The 24,861-nt window shown below is 41.5% G+C and overlaps 1 protein-coding gene across 1 annotated transcript in view; it reads right to left on the bottom strand.

Moving 5' to 3' along the window:
* LOC145417761 (uncharacterized) overlaps positions 1–22,088 on the bottom strand; it is a 36,745-nt gene extending 14,657 nt beyond the window's left edge. The window contains exons 1-5 of the mRNA XM_080286367.1: positions 22,065–22,088; positions 18,733–18,887; positions 12,142–12,311; positions 10,149–10,252; positions 8,713–8,870 (exon numbers count right to left, since the gene is read on the bottom strand). Coding sequence (XP_080142493.1) covers positions 8,713–8,870; positions 10,149–10,252; positions 12,142–12,311; positions 18,733–18,871 — 571 coding nt within the window. The 5' untranslated portion in view covers positions 18,872–18,887; positions 22,065–22,088. The remainder of the gene's footprint in view (positions 1–8,712; positions 8,871–10,148; positions 10,253–12,141; positions 12,312–18,732; positions 18,888–22,064) is intronic.
* Between the last annotated feature and the right edge of the window lie 2,773 nt (positions 22,089–24,861).

Consider the following 24,861-nt stretch of genomic DNA (forward strand, 5'->3'; position numbering starts at 1 on the left):
CATTTTTTTCTTGTACTGTATAGCATAAGTTTAATTTGTAGGCCTAGTGAAGTTTTTGTAATTCGTGTGGGGTTCTTTATAGCAGTCATTTTTGATAATAGTTTGTATCTGTAATTATTTATCTGGCATTCACTGAGTATTATCTGGTATCTCATTTTATCAGGGCTGACTTAGATAAATTTATTCTTGCTAATTTCGTGTTCATAGAGGCTATTGCAGTTAACCATATATTTAACCTGTTTTTGCCATTACATTATCCTTATGAGTCCTGAATGTTTTGTTGTTAGTTTGAGCATTAAACTTTAACTTGTAATTTTACCTAACTCTTTTGTTTTGAACCTGGAACTTTACGGGACAGTAGTGATTTTTAGCATTCTCACTTAAAGTGTACGTTATCTTTCTCTGTTCCGTAACATAAATTTGGCGACCTCATATCAGGATATTCAGGATATTATCATAAGGATATTGTTTGATATTTTGTGACTGTGATATATTCATGATGGCTACTATTTCTACACTTGATGAAGCCAGGGATTTTTTGTCAAATGTGCAAACAGTGTGTGATATAGAAAACAGAACAAAGAATGAACTTAAGATTGTTGCTCAACAATTGGGATTTGTTGTTCGCTCTCATCAGTCTAAAGATCAGATTGTTGCCATGATTAATGAAAGCTTGTTCAATGTAACTCCTCCAAATGAGCAAACGCAGATTGAATTAGCTAAGTTACAGCTAGCCCTGCAGGAGGCCCGTGCTAAGGAGGCCGAGGCACAAGTTGAACTTGCTAGAATTCAAGCAGACCATGAGTATCGCATGAAACAAGGTGGAACTGGATCATCTAGCTCTGATGATTTTGATGTGGCTAAAAATGTTAAACTTGTCCCTCCTTTTAATGAATCTGATTTAACAAAGTATTTTCAGTTGTTTGAGAGGGTAGCTACAGTTTTAATTGGCCTAAGGAGTATTGGCCAGTACTCCTTCAAACTGTTCTCACCGGTAAAGCTCAAGTAACTTATGCATCTTTGCCTCAGGATCAGTCTGATAATTATGATGTAGTTAAGAGCTTGATTCTTAAGGCCTATGAGCTTGTTCCTGAAGCCTATAGAGTAAAATTTAGGACAACTTATAAGCAAGATAAGCAATCCCATGTTGAGTATGCAAAAATCAAAGAAGATCTGTTAGAGCAGTGGTTAAATTCTAAGAATGTGGATTCTGATTTTGGTAAATTTAAGCAGATGATTTTGCTGGAGGATTTCAAAAGGTGTATTAGTAAAGATGTAAGCCTATATCTTGATGAGAAAAGAATAGATAATTTGTCTGATGCTGCAGTTTTAGCTGATGAGTATGTTCTCACTCACAAGAGATATTCTAGAGAAAAAGGGAAAGCTGAGAGTAAGTACGTTGCCTCTACTCAGAGTACAGGTAACAGGAAAGAGAATAAGGATGATGTTTCTCAGGAAGTAAATACCAGCTTCACCTCTAGATTTCAGAAAAGTAAATGTACTTATTGTAGTAAGCTTGGTCATACTACGGAGAGATGTTTCAGGAGACAGCGTGATGTGAACAAAAAGGAGTCTTTAAATGTTCAGTCAATTGGTCTAGTGTCCACTCTTGAGAGTTCCCAGAATTCTTTAACTGAGTTAACTGAACCTGCTTTGAGGGGTAACTTAAATTCTCATGATGGAGCTCCTCTTTGAAGCAGTAACGTGGGTGACACTCTCAAGAGTTCATGTGCTAATTTCCTGTCTGGTGGTTTTGTCAGTCCTCTGGACAGTAATGACAGGAAATCAGTTAAAATATATCGTGATACAGGTGCTTGCCAATCCCTTATGCTGACCAGTGTTCTAGGCTCTAATTTTAATTCCTCTGATGAAACTGTAATCTTACAAGGTGTAGGGAATAATTACTTCTCTGTTCCTCTGTGCAGAGTGAATTTAGAGTCTGGTTTTGTTAATGGTTCTGTTATGGTTGGGTTGGTTGAGACACTCCCAATGTCATGTGTAACTTTCTTACTTGGAAATGATATTGGTGGAAGTCAAGTGTGTCCAGCTCCTCAGTTGTCTAGTGAGCCAGTGGCTGCGTCCCAGGATTGTGATGTCCCTGATGTGTTCCCTGCATGTGCTGTCACTAGGGCTAAGTCTAAAGTTACTGGTGATTTAGAGGATAATGATGATGATGATGTTATCCTAGCTGACACTTTTCTTGCTAATTTGGACCACTCACCAGATGAGGCAGTACCCCGTAGTGTTGATAATTTGTCTCGTCAAGAGTTGGTTGAGTTGCAGGTTGCTGACCCTGAGTTGAAAGGTCTAGCTAACTCTGCTTACAGTGAAGAAGAGTCAGCCGGTGCTTCTACTTGTTATTATGTAAAGTCAGGAGTACTTATGAGGAAGTGGAGACCCCAACAGCATCAGCCGACTGTGAATGGGAGGTTGTACATCAAGTTGTCATCCCTCGTGTTTGTAGGCAGGATATCATTAGAGTGGCTCATGATTCCAGTTTGGCAGGACACCTTGGAGTGAGGAAGACTGTGGCACGCATTTTGAAACACTTCTACTGGCCAGGTATCTTCAGGGATGTTTCCTGGTATTGTAAGTCTTGTCACACCTGTCAAGTTGTGGGGAAGTGTAATCAGACCGAAAAGGTTGCACCTCTAGTTCCCATTCCTCCTTTTGAGGCGCCTTTCACCCGTGTGTTGGTGGACATTGTGGGCCCTCTTCCTAAGACTTCTTCAGGATTTTCTTATGTGTTGACCATGATTGATATGGCTACTCGTTATCCTGAAGCCATTCCACTTAGAAACATCTCAGCAAAAGAACGTGGTTAAGGAAATGCTAGGGTTCTTCACAAAGTTTGGTCTGCCTAAGGAGGTACAGTCAGACCGAGGAAGTAATTTCATGTCAAATGTTTTCAAGCAGTCTCTGAAAGAGTTGGGCATCACCCAGATCACGTCTTCAGCTTACCATCCCCAGACCCAAGGAGCGTTGGAGAGATATCATCAAACACTCAAATCGATGCTCAAGAAATACTGTTTGGAACATCAGAAAGACTGGGATAAAGGTCTTCCATTCGTTGTGTTTGCTGCAAGAGAATCTCCAAATGAATCACTGGGCTTCTCACCTTTTGAACTACTTTTTGGCCATGAAGTAAGAGGACCCCTTAAGCTACTCAAGGAATGCTGGCTGTCGGAGGAAGATGACGTCAACCTGCTGGAGTATGTGATGAATTTCAAAGAACGGCTGTCCACTGCTTTACAGCTGGCGAGAGAGAATTTAGGAGCTGCTCAGGAGAAGATGAAGACTTGGTATGACAAAAAGTCCAGGTTACGCCACTTTCAGCCAGGAGATCAGGTTTTGATTCTGCTACCAGTTCATGGGCAACCTCTTCAAGCCAAGTTTAGTGGTCCTTATTTCGTGGAGAAGAAACTCAGTGATGTCAGCTATGTCATCGCCACACCAGATCGTAGAAAGAGCAAGCAGCTGTGTCACATCAACATGCTGAAGTTGTATCACAGGCGGGACGAAAATAATCCAGTCTGCACTGTAGCTGTTCCACCTCGAGTCTGCAAGTGAAGCTCTCCCATGCAGTATGAGCCTGAGTGATAGTTTGGGGGAAGAATCCTGATATCATGAATGATCTCCAGACTAAGCTTTCTCATCTACCTCCCAAGGAAAGGCAGGAGTTTTCGGCATTACTGCAGGAGTACCCGCAAGTGTTCCGTGCCACTCCAGGAAGAACCACTGTGTTGATGCATGATGTCGATGTTGAAGACGCAAAGCCAATTAAATTGCCTCCTTACCGTGTGAACCCAGTGAAAGTTCCTCTCATCGAGGAAGGAGCTTGGCTACCTGTTGGACCACAAGATGATTGAGCCCTGTCAGTGCGAGTGGAGTTCTCCTGTCACTCTAGTCCCTAAGCCAGGTGGGTCACAGAGGCTTTGCATTGACTACAGACGTGTTAATCAGATAACCAAAACAGACACTTACCCTCTCCCTCGCGTGGAAGATTGCATAGACAAGATCGGAAAGGCTAGGTACATAAGTAAGTTTGATTTGTTAAAGGGATACTGGCAAGTACCTATGACTGAACGTGCTAGGGAGATCTCATGTTTTGTAACACTAGGAAAGGCTTTTGCATGTTCTGTAATGCCGTATGGTATGAAGAATGCACCAGCCACATTTCAGAAGCTCATGAATGTTGTAACAGAGGGTTTGGCAGGGTGTGTTGTTTATATTGATGATGTATTAATCTTCAGTGACAACTGGAAAGATCATCTATGCCATGTCAGTAAATTTCTTGACCGTTTAGTTCAGGCTAATCTTGTAGCTAATTTATCAAAGTGTGAGTTTGGTCAAGCTAAAGTTCAGTACCTTGGGTATGTAATTGGTGATGGACATGTTGCACCACCAGGAGCTAAGGTTCAGGTTATAAGTGATCTTCCCAGTCCTAAAAGTAGGAAAGAGCTACAAAGATTTTTGGGAATGGTAGGTTATTACAGGAGATTTGTTCTTAACTTTTCTATTCTTGTATCACCACTTACAGACCTACTGAAAAAGGGAGTTGAATTTGTCTGGACCGATAACTGTGAATCCTCTTTCAACAAACTTAAAGCTATTCTATTATGTCAGCCAGTGCTTGCTACTCCAAATTTTGCTAAGCCTTTTAAGATGGCTGTTGATGCAAGTGATACAGGAGCTGGGGCTGTTTTGCTGCAAGAGGATGATCAGGGTATTGAACATCCTGTATCTTATTACAGTAAGAAGTTCACTCCACTCAAAAGAACTACTCAACTATTGAGAAAGAGCTTTTGGCCTTGATTTTGGGTTTACAGCATTTTTCATTTTATTTGTGTTCTGGTTTTGACCCCATAGTCATTTATACCGATCATAACCCACTGAAATTCCTTAGTAAGTTTAAAGATAAAAATCAGAGATTGACAAGATGGAGTCTACTTCTTCAGGAGTATTCATTAGACATACAACATGTCAAGGGGAAAGAAAATGTTATTGCAGATTGCTTATCTAGACTTTAGACAGATTGTTTTAGAGTAATAAGGAAATTTCCTTTGTAAATTTCTTTTTCTTTGTGGGGAGGTGTTACATAGCCTATGATTTCATCATCCTTTGTGTAATTTTAACGCACAGTATGCTGCATGTTTGATCACGAGCGTGTTCTGCCTCAGTCCCCCCTTCTACCGTTATAGTAGAGTAAGTCGACATCTCTGTTATACTTTGCGGGATTGTCATCTCTTTGTCCCCATGGCTTCATTTGCGCGTCCTCATTACAAGTTGTATCAAGCTCTCCTGGCCCCTATATAATGAGCTCAGTCTCTGCATCATTGCCACTTAGATCTGCTCCTCATTTTGTTCACATCTCTGTCCTCCCCTGTACAGATATTATTATTGTGAGTGCTCAAGAAATCTCCAACCATCTAGCAGCTGTGTGTAATTTGAGTATAACTGTTGTTGCATTTTTTCTTGTACTGTATAGCATAAGTTTAATTTGTAGGCCTAGTGAAGTTTTTGTAATTCGTGTGGGGTTCTTTATAGCAGTCATTTTTGATAATAGTTTGTATCTGTAATTATTTATCTGGCATTCACTGAGTATTATCTGGTATCTCATTTTATCAGGGCTGACTTAGATAAATTTATTCTTGCTAATTTCGTGTTAATAGAGGCTATTGCAGTTAACCATATATTTAACCTGTTTTTGCCATTACATTATCCTTATGAGTCCTGAATGTTTTGTTGTTAGTTTGAGCATTAAACTTTAACTTGTAATTTTACCTAACTCTTTTGTTTTGAACCTGGAACTTTACGGGACAGTAGTGATTTTTAGCATTCTCACTTAAAGTGTACGTTATCTTTCTCTGTTCCGTAACAGGTACTTTCCTGCTTTGGCATTTTCGTCGTAAATTTTTATTTTACTCGAAGATAACCAAACCTAACCTAACCTAACCATAAGGAGTAAAATAAATATAATTTGCGACGATGATGCCATCGAAGAAAAGTGCCTTAGAATTATTGTCTAAAATGCCGAAAAACGGATCAAAATCTCGTAATTGTGATCTTGTGTGAAACTATGATGATACCAAGAAGAGTATAGTGACGGCCAAAGGTAAAGGTTGGAAGCTGTATTGGTTAGACTAGAATTACATGGGTCTAAGTTAGGTTGATTGTTTTGGCTAACCTTAATAAAACTGGAGGCGGTATAAGTTAGATGAAGTGGAGTCAGGGTAGGTTAATCTCTAAAATGTCATGTTGTAATTCACTCGTCACTGTATATTTCCACCATTTATTTAAAAAACAAAAAGGGGGGGGGGAGAGTATGGTTTTCCCGTGATTTTTTATGATTCGTGCGATTTCAGGCATCATTTCCGACGATGTGTGTGTGTGTGTGTGTGTGTGTGTGTGTGTGTGTGTGTGTTTACTGCTTTTTACTTTGGTAATAACCACAAGAACAAGTTTCAGGGATAGGGTCGGTTATAAACTCAGAAAGTAGTGATTTGCGATAGATTTCAGTGTCAAATTCATTAACAGCACATCAAAAAGTAAAGGGTTAGTGTAATTTCATTTCCATAATCCGGTGTTATGGCTTTGTAAAAATTTCCCAACCTGTTTTCATCTTAAAAATTCGATCAGTGATTTTAAAAAGGAGCAGAAGACAAGGAATCTGAAAAACGTATGCAAATATGAACTATGACATGGCACAGTACATAGCCGCCAGCCAGTGAAAATGTCTTGCTCTTTTGTCAGTTGTTTTGGGAAGATGAATTAGATCGGGCTAAATCTCTTTGTAAAACTCATAGCCGTAGTCATCCCACCATAAATTAAACATTCGTCAACAAATAACCCTCGCAAAATTTGTTTGAATTTCAAGCCTAGTCGTCACCAGTCATAGCCACGTAGCCTACGATGTAAAAAAAAAAAAAAAATAAAAATAAATAAAATAAAAGAGGGCGAAGTCTCAAGTTAGGATTTTACATCCCAGTTAGGCTATTGCGCATGTGTAGTATGATAGGAGGCTGCTGCCATAGATATAAAGGCTGCTGCTAATGTCGTCCATCTTTTTACACTGAAAAATTTGTGAAGTGAACCCCTGTGCTTAACCCAACCAGTACGATGACTTTTTGTTATAATTATTATTATTATTATTATTTTTTTTTTTTACCTCCGCCAAGGAGGTTATGTTTTCGTTGGCATTGGTTTGTTTGTCAGTTTGTTAGCAGGAACACTCAAAAAGTTATGAACGAATTTTGCTGAAAATTTTAGGAGGGGTAGGGTATGGCCCAAGGAACAATCCATTAGGTTTTGGTTGTGATCCGGATCGTCATCGGGATCCCGGAATTTTTGAAAAGAATTCTTTTCCATTGCGGAATAGTGGCAGTTTCAATATTTTTGCTTCTAATGTGATAAATAAGGCCTACAGTGCTTGCACAAAAATTACAAGATAACATCTCCATAAGATCAACCTTGGCGGAGGTTTGCAATCTTGGATTGCACTTTTTAGTTATTTTCGTTTGTTACCTCTGCCAAGAAGGTTATATTTTAACCCGCGTTGATTTGCCTGTCTGTCTGTTAGCAGGATTAAAAAAAAAAAAAAAAAAAAAAAAAAAGTCATAAACGAATTCTGATGAAATTTCGTGGAAAGGTGGGCCATAGGCCAATGAAGAAATGATTTATATAATTAGGGGGCTGATCTGGATCCGGATCCGTAGTATCCCGCACAATATTTCCAAAAGTTTTCAGTGAATTTCAATGATATTTTGTGAAAAGGTGAGCCATAGACCAAGTAAGAATTTGTTAGATTTTGGGGCGGATCCGGATCCGGATCCGGGATTACTTAAAAAGTTGTGAACGGATTTTGATGAAATTTTGTAGAAGGGGTGGGCCATGGGCCGAGGAAGAAATGATTCAATTTTGGGGAGAATCCGGATCCGGAGGATCCCGTACACTACCTCCAAATGTTCTCAGTGAATTTCAATGAAATTGTGTGGAAAGATGGACCATGGGCCAAGGAGTAACTGATTAAATTTAAGGCGCGGATCCGGATTCCATTAATGGCAGTGGCATTGCCGGAGGAATGCGCTCTTTGAGTACTTTCTATTTTTTTTTTTTTTTTTTTTAGGAAAGACTTCGAACTGGACGAGTTACATAATTTATATCCTTCATTTACCTCCACCACAAGAACTCCAGCATTCAGGTGTATAAGTGAAAGTAGAAAGGAAGAAAAACATTTGGGAGGCGAATGCTAGTCGTCCGCCAGAATATCCTGTTGGCCAAGACCAAGATTTTGGCCATATCTTGATGCTCTGAAGATTTCATGTTGATAGCTCAATTAAGCCGTTCAAGAGATATCATGGTGCTAGAGGCGGGTGATAAAAACTAATTGACCTTTGGCAGCTATTTTGGTGACCTTGACCCCGAGTGCCCATTTTCGAACTCGTCCAAGATTTTGTCCATGTCTTCATATCCTGAAGGTTTCATGTTGATAGCTCAAGCCGTTCATGAGATATAACTGGAACATACACACACACACACACACACACACACACACACACACACACACACACACACACACACAGAGGCAGGCAAAAACATTATCGCTCCGCCTTGCTAAAAGACAGGCAATAACAAACCAGTACAACGTCAGTGGATATCATGGGGCAAAACGCTTCTACAGTCTGACCAAACATTTATCACTCCGTCTCTTACCATCATCCACGGTCGCTTGGTTCCCTAGGCAGGCGTGGCGTGAGCCTGGTGGGCGGACGTGTGTGTAGTAGTCCTCGGCGCCTGTGTAGAAGCCGTAGAAGGAGTCAAACCCGCGCAGTGTTGGAGTGAAGTCCCACGAACAGAAACCCAGATGCCACCTTAGCGACAAAAGAGAGAATATTTGGAGTTGAGGCCGTATTGTATCATATGAGGATTCGTAGCATCTCTTCCTTAGAGCTTTATCGTACAAATTATACCCTAACATTATTTTTGTGTAGTGTTACGAAATCCAGAAAGCCACGTAGAATCAAAATCCGAATTACTGTGACCTTACTATGCGTGTTTTATCTCAGCTTGGTCAAATTATTCTTCCGCTTGCAGTTTATTTCCCTTTGCTCAGTGGCAGAATAAGGAAATACTGCAGCACTGCATTCTTTCCAAAGCACTTCTTCGTGACTGCCACTACATTTTGGTGTTAATCTCTAACTACAATTCGACGTTCAAAATGGAGAGACGGAAATTTTAGGCCAAGTTAGAGTAAAACGAGTATAGGCTTTGTAACGCCTTCCCCTGAGCGTTTAATACGTTCACTATGATGACGTAATTTGTTTTTTTTTTCTTTTATTTTATCAGACGTTTCTGTTAAAATTAAGAAGGATCTCTGGTCACGTCATGTCAAACCCAACCATTTTTTTTTTTAGTTCTATCTATCTATCTATTGCCAGACGCCATAATCCCCTAAGGGGTGGCCATTTGACTTTGAGTTATTTGTTTTACGGGGAGGAGCACTAACCCTCCACCAACCCACTTGTTGACACGTAGGAAGCACGTATGGTTTGGTTATATGGTTACCACCCAGCGTTGTAAATGGTTTCTTGGCTTACAGGAAACCATTTGGCTTGTCACTCAATGTAAAGCCACCTGTAAAGGAAAGAAAAGTAATAAAGTGACAGGAAAGATGGGAGAAATAGGAAGAGAGGAGGTCAGACCCTGAAAAATAATCGCGTGGAGAGCAAAAGTGTAATTATAAATGCATTTTGTTAAGGGGTGATATTTGCATTGTACGGTATATGATATTGCTGTATTTTTTTGTAGGTTATTCATGTCTTTTATACCGAATTATTATTATTATTAGTGGCGGTGGTAGTACAGAAGTAGTAGTGGTGGTGATGGTAGTTGTAGTAGTAGTAGATGTTGTTATTATTGTTGTTGCTGCCCGGTATTCATCTGAAACGTGAACCCTGTGGACTGCAGGCTGAAGTTGCCCTCATCTTACCGTTCACAATCCTCGTTGTGGGGGCATAGGGAAGTAGTTGAGGGACTTTTGTATAACTGGGCAGTTGAACCGTCCATTTATATCAGTGCCACCACATGAAGGCATCCCAGTCCAGCATCCCAAGATAAGGTAAAAGATTGTGACTGAAAATTACACGTACTTGCCAACGACGTGCGTGGAGTAGCCCGCCTCCTTCAGGACCTGCGGCAGTAGTGTGGCGTTGAGGGTGAGGCCTGTGGGTTCCTGGGGCCACAGTACGCTGTGCTGGGGTGGAAGGCGCGGCTTGTAATTAGGATTTGCTTGGGGGAGGGGGGTGGAAGAAGCGGCTTATACAGCATTAGAAAAGATGGTGATCTTTCCTACTTTTTTCCTGCTGGCAGTTTGGTTTCCTTACTTTTACATGTCATCCATTGATATATTTCTTATTTCTGCATGCCATCCATTGAGATATTTCTTACGTTAACATTTCATTCATTGATATATTTCATTCTATTGCATGCTATCCATTGATATATTTCTCACTGTTACATGACATTGATATATTTCTTACTTTTACATGTCATCCATTGATATATTTCTCACTTTTACATGACATCAATTTATATGTTTATTTCCAGAAGGGATAGTGTTTTGCTTTTCTCTGTAAAAAAAAAAAAAAATAGAGAGAATCCAGTGTCGTGTTTGTATTTTATTTTATTTCATTTATTTTATTTGGCTTTATTTCTGTTTTTAGTTTATTATATTTTATTTTGTTTTATTTTATTTATTCCGTCAGTCAGAATGAGTGGCCAGTGGAGAATGTGATGTGATAAGGAAGAAAAGCTTTGGTTTTAGGCTTGTATTCCCGTGGAGCAAGGAGGCTCCGTGTACCTCTTCCTAGGCAATTTCTTTTTGGATATGGGTGGTCAGTATCCATTTGTACGTTGTTTATGCAGAGTATGGCGATGTTGGAAGGATTTTTGTGACAGACTAGGACAGTAAGGTGTAATAAACAAAATAAACCGTTTAGGAGAAGGTGTTAGGGAACTTCATTTTGCATCGTTTTATCCCCTTGCACGGTACTGAGGGAAGCAAAACCGATACTAGAAATATAAATAAATCGCCAAGGGAGAGGCGCTACGAAGCCTCTCTACGCCACTTATAATTCGGCGCTTTATACTGTGTCGTTTTTAACTAATGTCATAGGAAAGTAAATAGAAACTTCTGTGGAAATTCTGTGGTCGTCAGCATCCCCCCCCCCCCAAAAAAAAAAAAAAAAAAAAAGAAAGAAAGAAAGAAAGATAGAAGGAAGTGACGTCCACCCTTCTCTTACCGACAGTTACATATTTCGCGTCATGATTTAGAATGAATGTATCTATCATAAAAACGCTTGGAAACATCTTATTCTATATCTTCAGGGAGTGAGGAAACAGTCTAAAGAAAGAACATCAAAACAACTTCTATAAAGTATGATTTTGTTTTTGTTTTAATGGCTAAAGTTTATCTAGTCTTGGTGGATGAAACACCTTGCTCGATCTGATTGGATGCACAGCCCAGCGCCATGTTCATCCACGGTAACGTATTAGCTTAGATTAACTTTCTGTAATGTCCGCACGTCTCTGGTGGGAATTAGGAATGAGAATATTATAATACTGATGATAAACTAGTAACATTTAAAAGTGCAGAAAACTAGCATTCACTGATTTATTTCCACACAGATTTTTATTATGATTCGATATAATTGCACACACACACGCTCGTGCACCCCCCCGCTCATGCAGACACGTACGCAGGGACCAACACACACACACAGACACACCTGCCTGTCGATAGTTAATTAATATCAACCAGTGTGAGACAGAGAGACGCATACGCTGACGGAGACGGAGAAAGACGGTACAGACAGACAGGGGCGTACTAACCTGTGTGTTCAGAGTCAGTGGCGAGCAGCGAAGGACAGTCGAAAAAGGAGAGACAGACACACAGACAGAGAAAGGGTTAGGCAGACAGGGACACAGACAGAGCAAGGAATAGACAGACAGACACAGACAAGGGACAGAACAGACACGCAGATAGAGGGATGACACAAAGGTTCAGACAGAGAAAGGGATAAACAGACAAACAGAGAAAGGGAGAGACACAGAGACGCACAAAGAGACACAGAGCACACCCACCTGCCGGCCTAGAGTGAAGGGGTATCGTCCAGCGAGGAGGGCAGAGCGTGAGGGCGTACAAATGGGCTGGACATAGGACTGCTCCAGCAACACCCCGCCCACGCCTTCCCCTAGCTGAGAGAGGTGGGGCGTGAGGACGACGGGGTTGTGCCAGGAGACGTCATGCCAGCCTAATGTGGGGTTGAGGAGAGGGGTTAGAGAGAGGAGAGGTGGGGCACGGTGGTTAGAAGGTGGGGAGAAGGGTTAGGAATGGGAGAGAGATGGGGAGGTGGGGTGAGTTGTTGGTTAGGTGGGAGAGAGAGAGAAAGAGAGAGAGAGAGAGAGAGAGAGAGAGAGAGAGAGAGAGAGAGAGAAGGGGGAGGGAAGTAAAAAGCAAGTGAAAGTTAAGGCTTAATTACACAGGGAAGTAAAAAAGTCGAGGAAAGTTGAAAGTGTTACATATAGCTGCTGAAAAATTAGAGTGAGACAAATGACTTATACATTAAAGAAATAGAGGCGTGTGAGTGGAAGTAATTATACAAGAAATAGCAGAATAAAGTCGGAGCGAAAGTTGAGTGACGACTGAAAAATAATAAGCCGATTTTGTGCAGGAAATAACCTTACAAGAAGACCATTAAATGAAAAGTATTTAGCCTATGTAGCCATCGTTAAAAAATAAAAATACATTGAAGAGATAAAAAAATAACTGCAATATCTTAAAAAAAAAAAAAGATGGCTTAGAATTACATAGAAAAAATTAATAAAAATTGAACATGCACAAGATTAAATGTGAAAATTATTGGTGCGTCGGACTGAAATAAATACTGGTAAATAAATAAATACACAGAGGGTAAGGTGAATATTACAGCTACATACTGTAAGCAGAAGACGAGAGTGAAATATATACGAAAACTGCCGATAAAAAATGGAAAATGAAGACTCCTGGTGAAGATTATTGATAGGAACGTATTAAGAAACTGTGATGATTTATATAACAGGTGTGTGGATGGCGTGTGTATTGATCACGTACAGTTTGCAGGTGTGTGTGTGTGTGTGTGTGTGTGTGTGTGTGTGTGTGTGTGTGTGTGTGTGTGTGTGTACCCTCCATGGGAAGCACCTTGTAGTGGAGGGGGATTTGCATGCCCTGTAAATCTGGTGGGCTGTACCAGCGAAGGGAGATCGCCCCTGGACTCAACTATAGGACAGGGTTACCCATGCTGGGGGGGTCGTCAGTGAGGGGTCAGACTAAGTGTTCCCAGTTCCGTTGCCTTGTGGACTGCCGTTGGTTGGGTCAAGGTTACGGGAGTAAACCCCGAACGAAAAATCCGTGAATGGAGTCCCACGGAAGGCGGGACTTGACAGAGCTCCCGGCAGACTCCAGCAACTCTGCCCAGTAGATGGTCGTCGTGAATCTTATGCCACTGTCAAAGGCTGGGAAGGGCCAAGTCAAGTGGTGGTAAGGACTGTGCACTCTCACCATCACAACAAATCCATTCATTGCGCAAGCCCATTGCAATACTCATCACATCCCATCTTTCACCGAAACAAAAGGCCTATGGCGACAGGACAGGGTGACAGTGACATGTCATGGATGCGGCTGGAAGTCGCTAGCTCGAGTCCTGCGCATAGGCGGCCCTGGCTCGTGGTTGCTGGCATGGTGGCATAGGAGCAGATCATGCCTTCGGCAGCATCCAGTGCAACTAAGCAGCTAGAAACAGATGCCCAATGGTTTACCCCTGATGGGGAGGGGTTTAGAAAAGGTAACCTAAACATTTGCTACTCAGCACCACGTGGGCAGATAACCGTGTCTGTCGAGGAAGACCACGCCGTAGAACTGCCCTTATTACCCATGTGCGAAAAGATATAAAATCGACATTGCTGCCTTGTCTGAGACTCGCCTCTCAGGAGAGGGCAACTTTACAGAAGCAGGAGCAGGGTATACCTATTTCTGGAGGGGATACCCAGACGATGTGAGAAGAAACCATGGTACAGTATTGGCATTGCAGTCCGAAGCAACCTTCCGCAAAATATCCAAGAAACACCTGTGGGTATATCAGAGAGGCTGATGTCCTAGCGCATACCACCCTCTAAAGGCCAATCTGCAACACTCATCAGTGCCTGTGCCCCAACACTTGATTCTGAGGACACCGTCAAAGATTCCTTTTATGACTCTTTGGATGCCATCATTTGTTCAGTATCACCTAATGACAAACTGATCCTGCTTGGAGATTTTAATGCCAAAGTACGAAAAGACAGTGACCTTTGGCAAGGCATTATAGGCTGCCATGGTAACAGAAACATGAACAGCAATGGCCCTAGACTGCATTTATTATGCACAGAACACAGTCTGCTCATCACTGACACCATCCTTCAACTCAAGAATAACTACAAGACCAAATGGATGCACCCATGATCTAGACATTGGCACCTTATTGACTATGTCATTGTAAGTCAATGAGATCGAAGAGAAGTTCCTCTAATCCGAGCCATGAAAGGTGCTGAGAGGTCCTTATACTCACCAAGCTGCAGTTAGTAATATGCCCACAAATGCTTCACAGACCTTCATCAAGAATCTAAACTGTAGTAACTTAAAGGATGTGGCAACGTGTAATACCTGCAGCACTATTACAGAGAAGCTCTCTGTGCCCACCACTTGATCCAAACAACAGTGCAACAAACCTAGATACAGAGTGGCTAATCATTAAGACTACTCCAAAGCTCTGCAGAAGAAACACTAGGCTTCTCCACTTGCTGCCATAAAGACTGGTTTGATGAAAATACTGAGGGTATATATGACCTTGCAATAAAGAATAGAGCACATAACAACTGGTTGGTCCATCCTAGCCCCTTAACCCTAAAAACTGAATTCCAGAATCTCAGAAGTGAAACCCAGATTGAACTGTGTAACATCGAAAACAAATGCTGGACTGAGTAAGCAAAAGAGCTGCAAAGACTGGCAATTATTAACGACCATCATGGGTTCAACAAGTCCATTAAAACCATCTGTGGGCCAACGAAACACAACATAAACCCTGTTCCATCAGCTAAAGGAGAGCTCTTGAGAGACAAACATGCAGTTCTAGAAAGATGGGCCCAACACTTCAGCACCTCACTGAATCGAAGAAACCAGGTGGAGCATAATATCCTTGATGACATTCCAAATACCCCTCAAGTGGCAGATCTTGATGTCCCACCTACAATTGCAGAAACTATTCAGGCCATCCGATCTCTAAAAAATAACAAAAGCACTTGCCCTGATGGCATACCATCTGAACTGATAAAAGAGGATGGCCATATACTTCACCAACATCTCCATAATCTCATACTGACTACCTGGAACCAAGAACAAATTCCATCTGAATGGATTACATCTGATATTGTAACCACCTACAAGAAGAAAGGGGACTGCTCAAATTGTGACAATAGCATAGCATCTCCCTCATTGTGAATGCTAGTAAAGTACTAGCCAAGATAATGTTATTCAGACTGACTAAACATATGACAGAGTCAACACTACCCGACACACAATGTGGATTTCGGAAGGAACGAAGTACCTATGATATGATCTTTGTTGCCCGACAGATACAAGAGACATGTCCCCAGCAGAACTGTGACTTGTATATGGCATTCAGTGCTCTTGCCAAAGCATTTGACACTGTCAGCAGAGAACTTTTCTAGAATGTCCTTTCAAAATTTGGAGTTCCAAACAAATTTCTTACCATCCTGAAGAGTCTGCATGCCAACATGAATACTTGTGTGTCTGTAGGTGGGAGCAAATTCGAACCCTTCAGTGTGGATGTGGGTTTAAAGCAAGGATGTGTCCTGGCTCCTGTCATTTTCATCATGTCTCACTGCAGTCATTCTTTTTAAGGCTCTAGCAAATGAACCCTAATGATGGAATAAGAATCCAGTTCCGTCTAGATAATAACTTGTTTCATCTCAGACGTCTTCAAGTACAATCAAAGACTGAAATAGCTCACTTCCTAGAGCTACAATATGCTGATGACCGTGCTGTCGTTGCACATACCCCAGAAGCCCTACAACAGTCCTTCACCATCATTTCCAACATACATCATGCAGTGGGTCTCCGAATAAATGTCAATAAAACAGAAATAGTATCTCAGAGGAACATTGCAGCAGTGCCTCTTGCATTTCACATAAGCGAATATGTAAAACAGTTGGATTTTACCTTCCTTGGAAGTGTGCTCACAGATAACATAACATTGATGCAGAAGTCCTTGCACGAATCAGTCACGCCTCAGCCTCTTTTGGACATCTCAGATCCAGAGTCTTCGAAAACGCCAACTTGAGAATCGAGACAAAGGAATCAGTTTATACAGCTGTATGCCTATCCAGCCTCTTACACGGTGCTGAATCCTGGACTACTTACCAGCGTCATATCAAACAGCCTGAGTCTTTTCACATCCGATGCTTACAGTGCATCCTAGGACTCACATGGGAGGATAAACTCCCTTACTCACAAGTTCTTCACCGGGCAAAGTCAACCGGCAGAGAAATCATGCTGGCTAAAAAACAGCTTACATGGGTCGGACACGTGCTCCTTATGCCTGAGCACCTCCCCACTCGTCGCGTCTGGTGTGGCCGTACCCTAAGAGATAGACTCATGAGGTGCGCCGGAGACACCAAAATGGAGAATTGGTATGTGTTGTTGGCCTCATGTTTATGACCTGCAACTAGACAACCACCGGTTTGTATTGAGCCCCCTCCACCCCACACATACACAGGCTCATATTCTCTTGCGCCAGAATAGCTCAGTGGTAGCGCTCGACCTTCACAACCGCAGGGTAGGCAGTTCGAGCCCGCACCAGGGTAGTGTATTTCCGGTGAGAGATTTAGCGGTGTCCCTGAGGATCTCTCCTTGCCGTGCGAAGCTACATGGTCCTTTGGTCCTAACTGGGGGGATTCATCCTTTCATATTCTTTCTCTCTCTCTCTCTCTCTCTCTCTCTCTCTCACACACACACACACACACACACAATACTAATACAGTCATACTGGATCTGAATAAGACAGACCTAGCATGTACTATCGTGCACAAAAGTCCCTTCCACTACCCAGCCACAATGAGGGTTCGAATAACCTGAGTTAGAAGTTTCAAAACAGCTTGGGATATGCTGTGGTCGGCCATCAGATGTCGGCCTCTGTAGTATTTGGGGGGGGGGGTATAGGAGGTGGGGGCAGGATGAGAGGCAGGTTGTGTGTGAGTGGAGCATTATCGCGAACCCAATACACGGTACTGATAGCGTGAGAAATGTGACGGATGGTTTATATTACTGATGAGATTGAATTATATAGATGGTAATGTGTTGTTACCGAAAGATAATACGAGGCTAAAGCAGCTTAATTAGTATAGTCCTGTAGAACCATTATTACTGCACGTAGTAGTACAGTTTCTCAGTGTTAGAAGAGCAGTATAAGAAAGGTTATTTTCTGGGCAGATGTGCGACAAAGCTCCCTCCGCTCCGCCCCAGCGTTTCACCTCCCCCAATTATTCCCTATGATGCCACTCGGACATGTATGCTTCTACAGTTGCGCGGCATATACGAAATCTTTTGACATCGAGCATTCATATACAGTTTTTGGCATCGTCGCTGACAGTGACGGCTGGAGCAAAGTTGGGGAAAAACTATGATTTCTTGGAACTGGAATATTGTGGGCTCTGTGGTGCAAGACCCATTGGAGTGTATGATGGGTGGGGTTTGGGATCATCCATAAGAAGAAGAAAAAGTTAGAGACATGAAATAAGGCTAAGCAAAAAAGGCGTCTGGCCTCAACCAGACTGCTGCATGATATATGGCATTTGTTTTGTAAAGAGTAGTTTTTGCCCCCATTTACTGCATATTTAATACCACCATATATATCAAGTTGCCATTTTAACTACGTTTTGTCTTACAGTTGCTTCTGTATGGTTACTAATTCATGGGACAGGTGCAGTGCCCTGAGTTGCTTATTGCCCCTCAGGTCACACTTATTATTTAAAGAACGGAAAACATTAAGGATAGAAGTGAAATCTGCCAGGATGAGGGTGAAGGGCCCTGGTAAGCTAATTTTACTCATCGACCAGGTCACAGTGTTCTTTCTGTTTTTACAAAGCGATGTATGTTGATATTTATTTGTATTCCACCCATCCATTGCTCAAAAAATATTGGTCTTAATATGCGATATTCTATATATCGATGTTAAAAACGGTGGAGTGAAAAGTTATCATTACTGTAAAATATTATTCTGAGTTACTCTGATTGTTTGAACTCTTCCAAGCTCCATCCACTGCCCCTTATGACCTTGAAAGCCTGTGTGTGTGTGTGTGTGTGTGTGTGTGTGTGTGTGTGTGTGTGTGTGTGTGTGTGTGTGTGTGTGTGCGCGTGCGTGCGAGAGCGAGCGAGAGAGAGAGGGGGAGGAGGAAATAAGTTACCAAGGCCGTCAGTTACAGTGAAGATATGAGAGAGACAGAGAGAGAGAGGGGGGGGAATGTGTTACCCAGACCGTCAGTTACGATGAAGATGGTGAGAGAGAGAGAGAGAGAGAGAGAGAGAGAGAGAGAGAGAGAGAGAGAGAGAGAGAGAGAGAGAGAGAGAGAGAGAGAATCACTTACCCAGGTCGTCAGCCACAATTAAGATGAGGTGTGGTTGTGATGAGGCTCGTGGTGGTGAGTGTGGTGATGATGGTGAGGGAGAACACCACACCTTCACCACACACATCACCATTATCATCACTATTCTGGGCCCCGTCATCAGTGCGGGGGGGTGTCTGGGGAGTGGAGAGGGTGTATCATCATCATCATCATCATCATCATCATCAGAACTGTTCATTATCAGCATCATTATTATTGTCGTTATACTCACATCATCATTATTATCACCATCATCATCATTATCATCATCATCATCATCATCATCATCATCAATGCAGCTCTCTTCATCATCATTACAACTTTTCTCATCCTCTTCCTCATCATCATTACAACTCTCATCATCACCACTAACGCATATACCATCAAAATCATCCTAATTCAACTCCCATTATTATAAATGACACAGGCAGAATCCACAAACAGGAAAAATGACGTAACAAAAAGTATGTATATATATATATATATATATATATATATATATATATATATATATATATATATATATATATATATATATATCTGAAACGAGTGGCCAGTCATATGCGTCGTACACTAGGTAACAGACGCGTTGGTTTGCATTCCGGGAGAAATAATTTGACGCCGTTCTTATGAGACCTTCTTCTTCTTCTTCTTCTTGTTTTCTCGTTTTCTGGTTTCGTTTTCTGTTTTTTCTTGCTCTCTGGTTACATCCCCTTCTTGTTTTCTGGTTCCTCCTCCTCCTCCTCCTCCTCCTTAGTAACAACCACAAGCGTCATTTCTGGTCCAATCTCAGTGCATGGTGGAGGGGGTGGGGGGAGCATGGTTTGGGGGTGGGGGGAGGGGGAGAAGAGATGCGTTGGTTGGGGTCAGGTGGTTGGAGGTGTTGTCTGCTGTGTAAAAGGACGCGAGTTTGAGACCAGCTTGATGAATTTCGTTTTAACACATATTAGCACGTAGATAGATAGATAGATAGATAGATAAACAAATAGAGAGAGAGAAAGTGAGATCCCAGGCATTTATCTAGTATGGACGGTGGGTACAATGGCCCAAGAGGAGACATGAGTGTGTGTGGGAAATAGCGCATCTGGGTTATGCGAACGGACTCTGGATGCTTGCTGTTCCCAGGGTCGTGCATGACAATAGTTATGACGTTAATAATAATGATAATGGTGATGATAATGATGATTTTTTTAACAAGATGGATAGAGGAATGAAAATCAGTGATGATGATGATGATATGATGATGATGATGATGATGATAATAATAATAATAATAATAGTTAATGATGATGAAAATGATGGTGATTTTTTAAAAAGATGGACAGAGGAAGGAAAAACAATGATGATGATGATGATGATAATAATAATAATAATAGTAATAAAAATTATCATCATCATCATCATCATCATAGGCTTAATAATAATAATAATAATAATAATAATAATAATAAAGCATAAGAAAATGAAACGAACAGGTGGAGTAAGTTCGAGAGAGAAAGATGCTAGGGGAGGTTTAGTTTTCTCTCTCTCTCTCTCTCTCTCTCTCTCTCAAAAATTTCATACTAAATCACAGTTGTGTAAAACATCATAGGTGACACTGGAGGCTTCGTAACACCTCTCCCTGACCAATTTATATCACCTATTTCCAGGGGCGTAACTAGCTTCTAAAAGTTGGGGGGGACAATAACGATGTTAGGTTTGCTGGCTGTGGCAAACTAAGCGACCCTGTAAAGCCCCCCCCCCCCACCCCCACCCCCGAGAAAGCTATGAGGTTTGACTAATTTAAGAGACTTTCTGAAGCCGTATGGGATAGGTGTTTGATTATATGTCAAGGTTAGTGTTAAGTACTTAAACTCATTGGCTAATCTAACTTATCAGTGAATTGTTCTTGTAGCCTGATTTTAATCACAAGCACATGCAAAGGAAACAAGAAGAAAAAAGAACATCATTATTAATATTTTTCAAATGTAAAATGAAAATCAAGTGAACGTTTTGCAAAGCTACATTGTTTACAAAAGTAACATGAGAAAATAGCTTGTTGCTGTCACGTTAATCTACCAACATCACACAGTATCAGTATTTACCAAATGTAATATGAAAATTAACTGAACATTTGTATAGCTAAATTATTTACAAAAGTAATAGGAAAGTAACAGCTTGCTGCAATCATGTTAATCTACCAACATCACACAGTATCAGTATTTACGAAATGTAATATGAAAATTAGCTGAACATTTGTATAGCTAAATTAGTTACAAAAGTAACGTGAAAAAAGGTCACAAAGGTAACATCTCATTCCAGCAAAAAATAAAAAAGACACGAGAACATGATGTGTTCCTTTAACCTCGTTAGAATACAGAAAAGCCACGAACCTGCAACATTCGCACACTACGGTCTAAGGGCAGAGTCCAGACTAGTTATATTCTGATGCACCGACGATCCTGAGTCTACTGTAGTGTAGTGACGACCTGACGAGCCCTAGGCTGGGCGGCGGGGTTAGTTACTGTAGTTAGACGTGTGCAGGACCTGTTCAGTTCAGTGCTCATACACTTAGTAATCACGGTGGGTGAACGAAATTGCCAGTTGTCGATGGTTGCGACATTTAATATCCTTCTCCCTGTAAGTTCTCAGATTTTCGTATGTAAAAATACCCATCTCCCTGGTTCAAAAGTTGGAGGGGACAAAACCTATGATGTCTCCCCCATTTCAAAAGTTGAGTTACGTCCCTGCCTATTTCATCTTAACATTCCCTTGTGTGTTACTGTATCGTCATAAAATCAATGTAGTGTGCATCAGTAACATACAAGAGGAAACTGAGGATAAATCGCTAAGGAGGAGGTGTCACACACTCCCGAATGCCACTTAGAAGACGACCTTTGTTATGATGTTAGCCGGGGAGGGATTATTTATTTATTTACCTACCTGTCTACCTACCCAGCTATCTGTCTGTCTATCTATCTGTCTGTCTATCTGTATACCTGTCTATATGTATATGTATCAGTCTTTATTTGTCTGTCTGTCTGTCTGTCTGTCTATCTGTCTATCTACTGTATCTATCTATCTATCAATCTGTCTGTCTTTTTGGAGGATGGGCGAGGCAAGGACAGCGCCCAGTCTTCCCTAATTCCCACTTCCTCCTGCAAAAAAAAATCTTAGTTACGAAAGGGAGAAAAATTATCCTAAGTTACGTTTATTTTCTGCAGGAAAAAAAAAAAAATCGTTACCATAGGGAATAAGATCGTAAAATATCCGACAATCCCCCCCTAGGTCTGTATGGTCTGTGTGGTCTGTGTATCTGTGTACCTGCTTCCCACCTTTGAGCTGTGTAGGTGTGTACGTCTCTGCTTGATGGCCTTACTGAGCAGACTGACCATAAGCAGTGCCAGGCTGCGTCCATTTGCACTGAGAGAGAGAGAGAGAGAGAGAGAGAGAGAGAGATTTGTGAGTGTATGTAGTTTTGCTGATTTTATAGTCATTGCTGCTGCTGTTGTTATTATTATTATTATTATTATTATTATTATTATTAATCTTACGAAGCAGAATTTTCGGCATCTTGTTCTATACCTCTGTGCGAGTTTCAGCCTGTGTGTGTGTGTGTGTGTGTGTGTGTGTGTGTGTGTGCTTTAACTCCTCGTAGGCTATTTGATGGATTTAAATTAAACTTCCCGGGTGTGTTAGTCTGGTTACTAGGAAGGTCCTCCGCTGTACAGTTTTCTAACCATGATATTCAGGGGGGTCAGCCTCCTCACCAAATCATATATTCTCAGAAGTAATGAATGGAGGGCAGATGTAACTTTGATATCTTAGTACAAGTTGTACAATGGAGTTTCATCTGCAGTGCGATATTTGGGAAGCGTGACTCCCCTGATGATTCTTGGGGGGGTCAGCCACTTCCAAAAATGTAGACGATCAGAAATAAGAGAAAGATTTGAATGAAACTTTCCAAGTAAGTTTGTCTGGTTACTCCGAAGCTTTCCCACTGTATACGCTCTCCAACCATAATTTGTAGGGGTTAGGCCCCCTTCCTCCCTCACCAATGAAAAATTCTTAGAAACAGTGCAAGGATGACGTATGACTTTGATATCTTAGTACATGTTGTCCAGCGGACTATCGTCCGTAATGCGATATTTGGGGAACGTGTCCCCCCATTATTTCTCTGAGGGGGTCAGCCCCCCTCCCCCCAAAAAAAAAAAAAAAAAATAAGGGAAAGTGAACACTGGATTTCATACATATCGGCATACAATCGCAGGATTGGGTATGCAGTTGCCATATTTTCTCTGAATGCACAGAAAGAAACCGGACCTGTATAATAATAATAATATTAATAATAATAATAATTACTATTATTATTATTATTATGATTATTATTATTATGAGAGATAATGGAGGGGAGGTAGTAACCTCTACCTTTCACCATGCACATCCCTCGTAATTTAAGGTCTGGCCACACCTGCCGGAAACTTTGCCCGAAACACCGTTAGCAGCATGCATGAAATAATGTTACACACATGTTAGCAGCACGTCACACACACGGTTGCAGCAGTGTCCAGAGCAGTGGTAGAGGCACAGGCATCAACATCCCGGCAACAGACATGAAGAGAACACGGAATCCACACACGTCTGACACACTATCCATCACAGTGTAGGCAGGTGAAGATGTGGCCTTACTGCAGCTGCCGGTGTGTTACTGTGTGGACGAGCGAACCGCCGTATGTAAGTCGTGGTTTCTTGGTGCTTAACATACACAGGCTCCTGAATACAAACCATGGAGTCTTCTGATGTATGCGTCGTCTCATACATCATGAAATTTGCACTTCATTTTCCTCGCCTCCCTCCTTATTTACCAGATTTATCATTCTTTCAGCCACTGTTTTATCGAGTAACATTTGCATCTGTTATGTCTTTTTAGTCGCCTGTCTTATTTACTTTGTCTTGTAGTCCTCACCATTACCATACCAGAGTACCAGGTATATCTGATGCAGGTCAGTCATCGTTAAGGTTTGGTCTCATGAGCACTCCCTTTTCAGGGATACAATTTCATCATTTGCGTGTGAGCTTATGACTTGCTGATTTCATGTATACCGTACTAAATCTCGTCCACACATGTGCAGCGAACATGACTCAGACACTGAAGCAGACAGGTGTTCCCAGTATGTATGGCGGTGTTCATGGCAATGTCGAGACTTTTTTTTTTTTTTTTATGCAAGGAAGAAAGAACCAAAGGCCAGGATCCCGCAAATTGTTCCCTCCAAGAAGAAACAAAAACAAATCATCAGAGAGCCAAATTCAAGATCCGTTCATTTCGAGATGCCTGGACACACTGCGTTTGAAACACCATCGCTTTGCTTGCCTCCACATTCACGACTACATTTCGCCTTTGACACACAACCCAAACTATTTATCACTCTCTAAGTTGGCGATACTCCACATCCGACATCACAAAGCATCGTCCTGCCACACATTACCTCTCCTCACAGCCCCTACCATACCACATCCTCATTAACACCTCTCACTGCTCCATTCATAGTAGTAGTAATAGTGGTAGTAGTGGTGGTGGTGGTGGTTGTGGTAATGGTAATGGTGGTGGTGATGGTGGTAGTAGTAGTAGTAGTAGTAGTGGTAGTAGTAGTTGTAGTAGTAGTAGTGGTGGTGGTGGTAGTAGTAGTAACAGTAGTAGTAGTGGTGGTGGTGGTAGTAGTAGTAGTGGTGGTGGTAGTAGTAGCAGTAATAGTAGCAATAGTTGTTGTTGTTGTTGTTTTTGTTTTCACATAGGTCAGCTTCAGAAAAAGGCAATACTGTCTCTACATCCTTTCCTTTGTGACCAGCATCATTTTCTAGGGATAGTATTTTGTTACAACTCAGTATGCATGACAGGAAAAAGGTAAAGTTAGGACTCTGCATCCTTTCCATAGCACTTCTTCGTGACTAGCATCATTTTCAAGGGTTGATCTCCTCTACAACTCAGTATTCGAGATGGAGAGATGGCAAATTTAGGCCATGTCAAAGAAAGAAAAAAAACAAAAACGAATCGGGCAATGAGAAATTTTAAACTGATGCTCCATTGACTCACTCAGCTGAATAAAATCGGTAAATCGTCTGGCGTGAGTTATG

The sequence above is a fragment of the Coenobita brevimanus genome, chromosome 111 (genome assembly GCF_032717465.1).
Source record: "Coenobita brevimanus isolate Jiangsu-jjx chromosome 111, ASM3271746v2, whole genome shotgun sequence".
Lineage (NCBI taxonomy): Eukaryota > Metazoa > Arthropoda > Malacostraca > Decapoda > Coenobitidae > Coenobita > Coenobita brevimanus.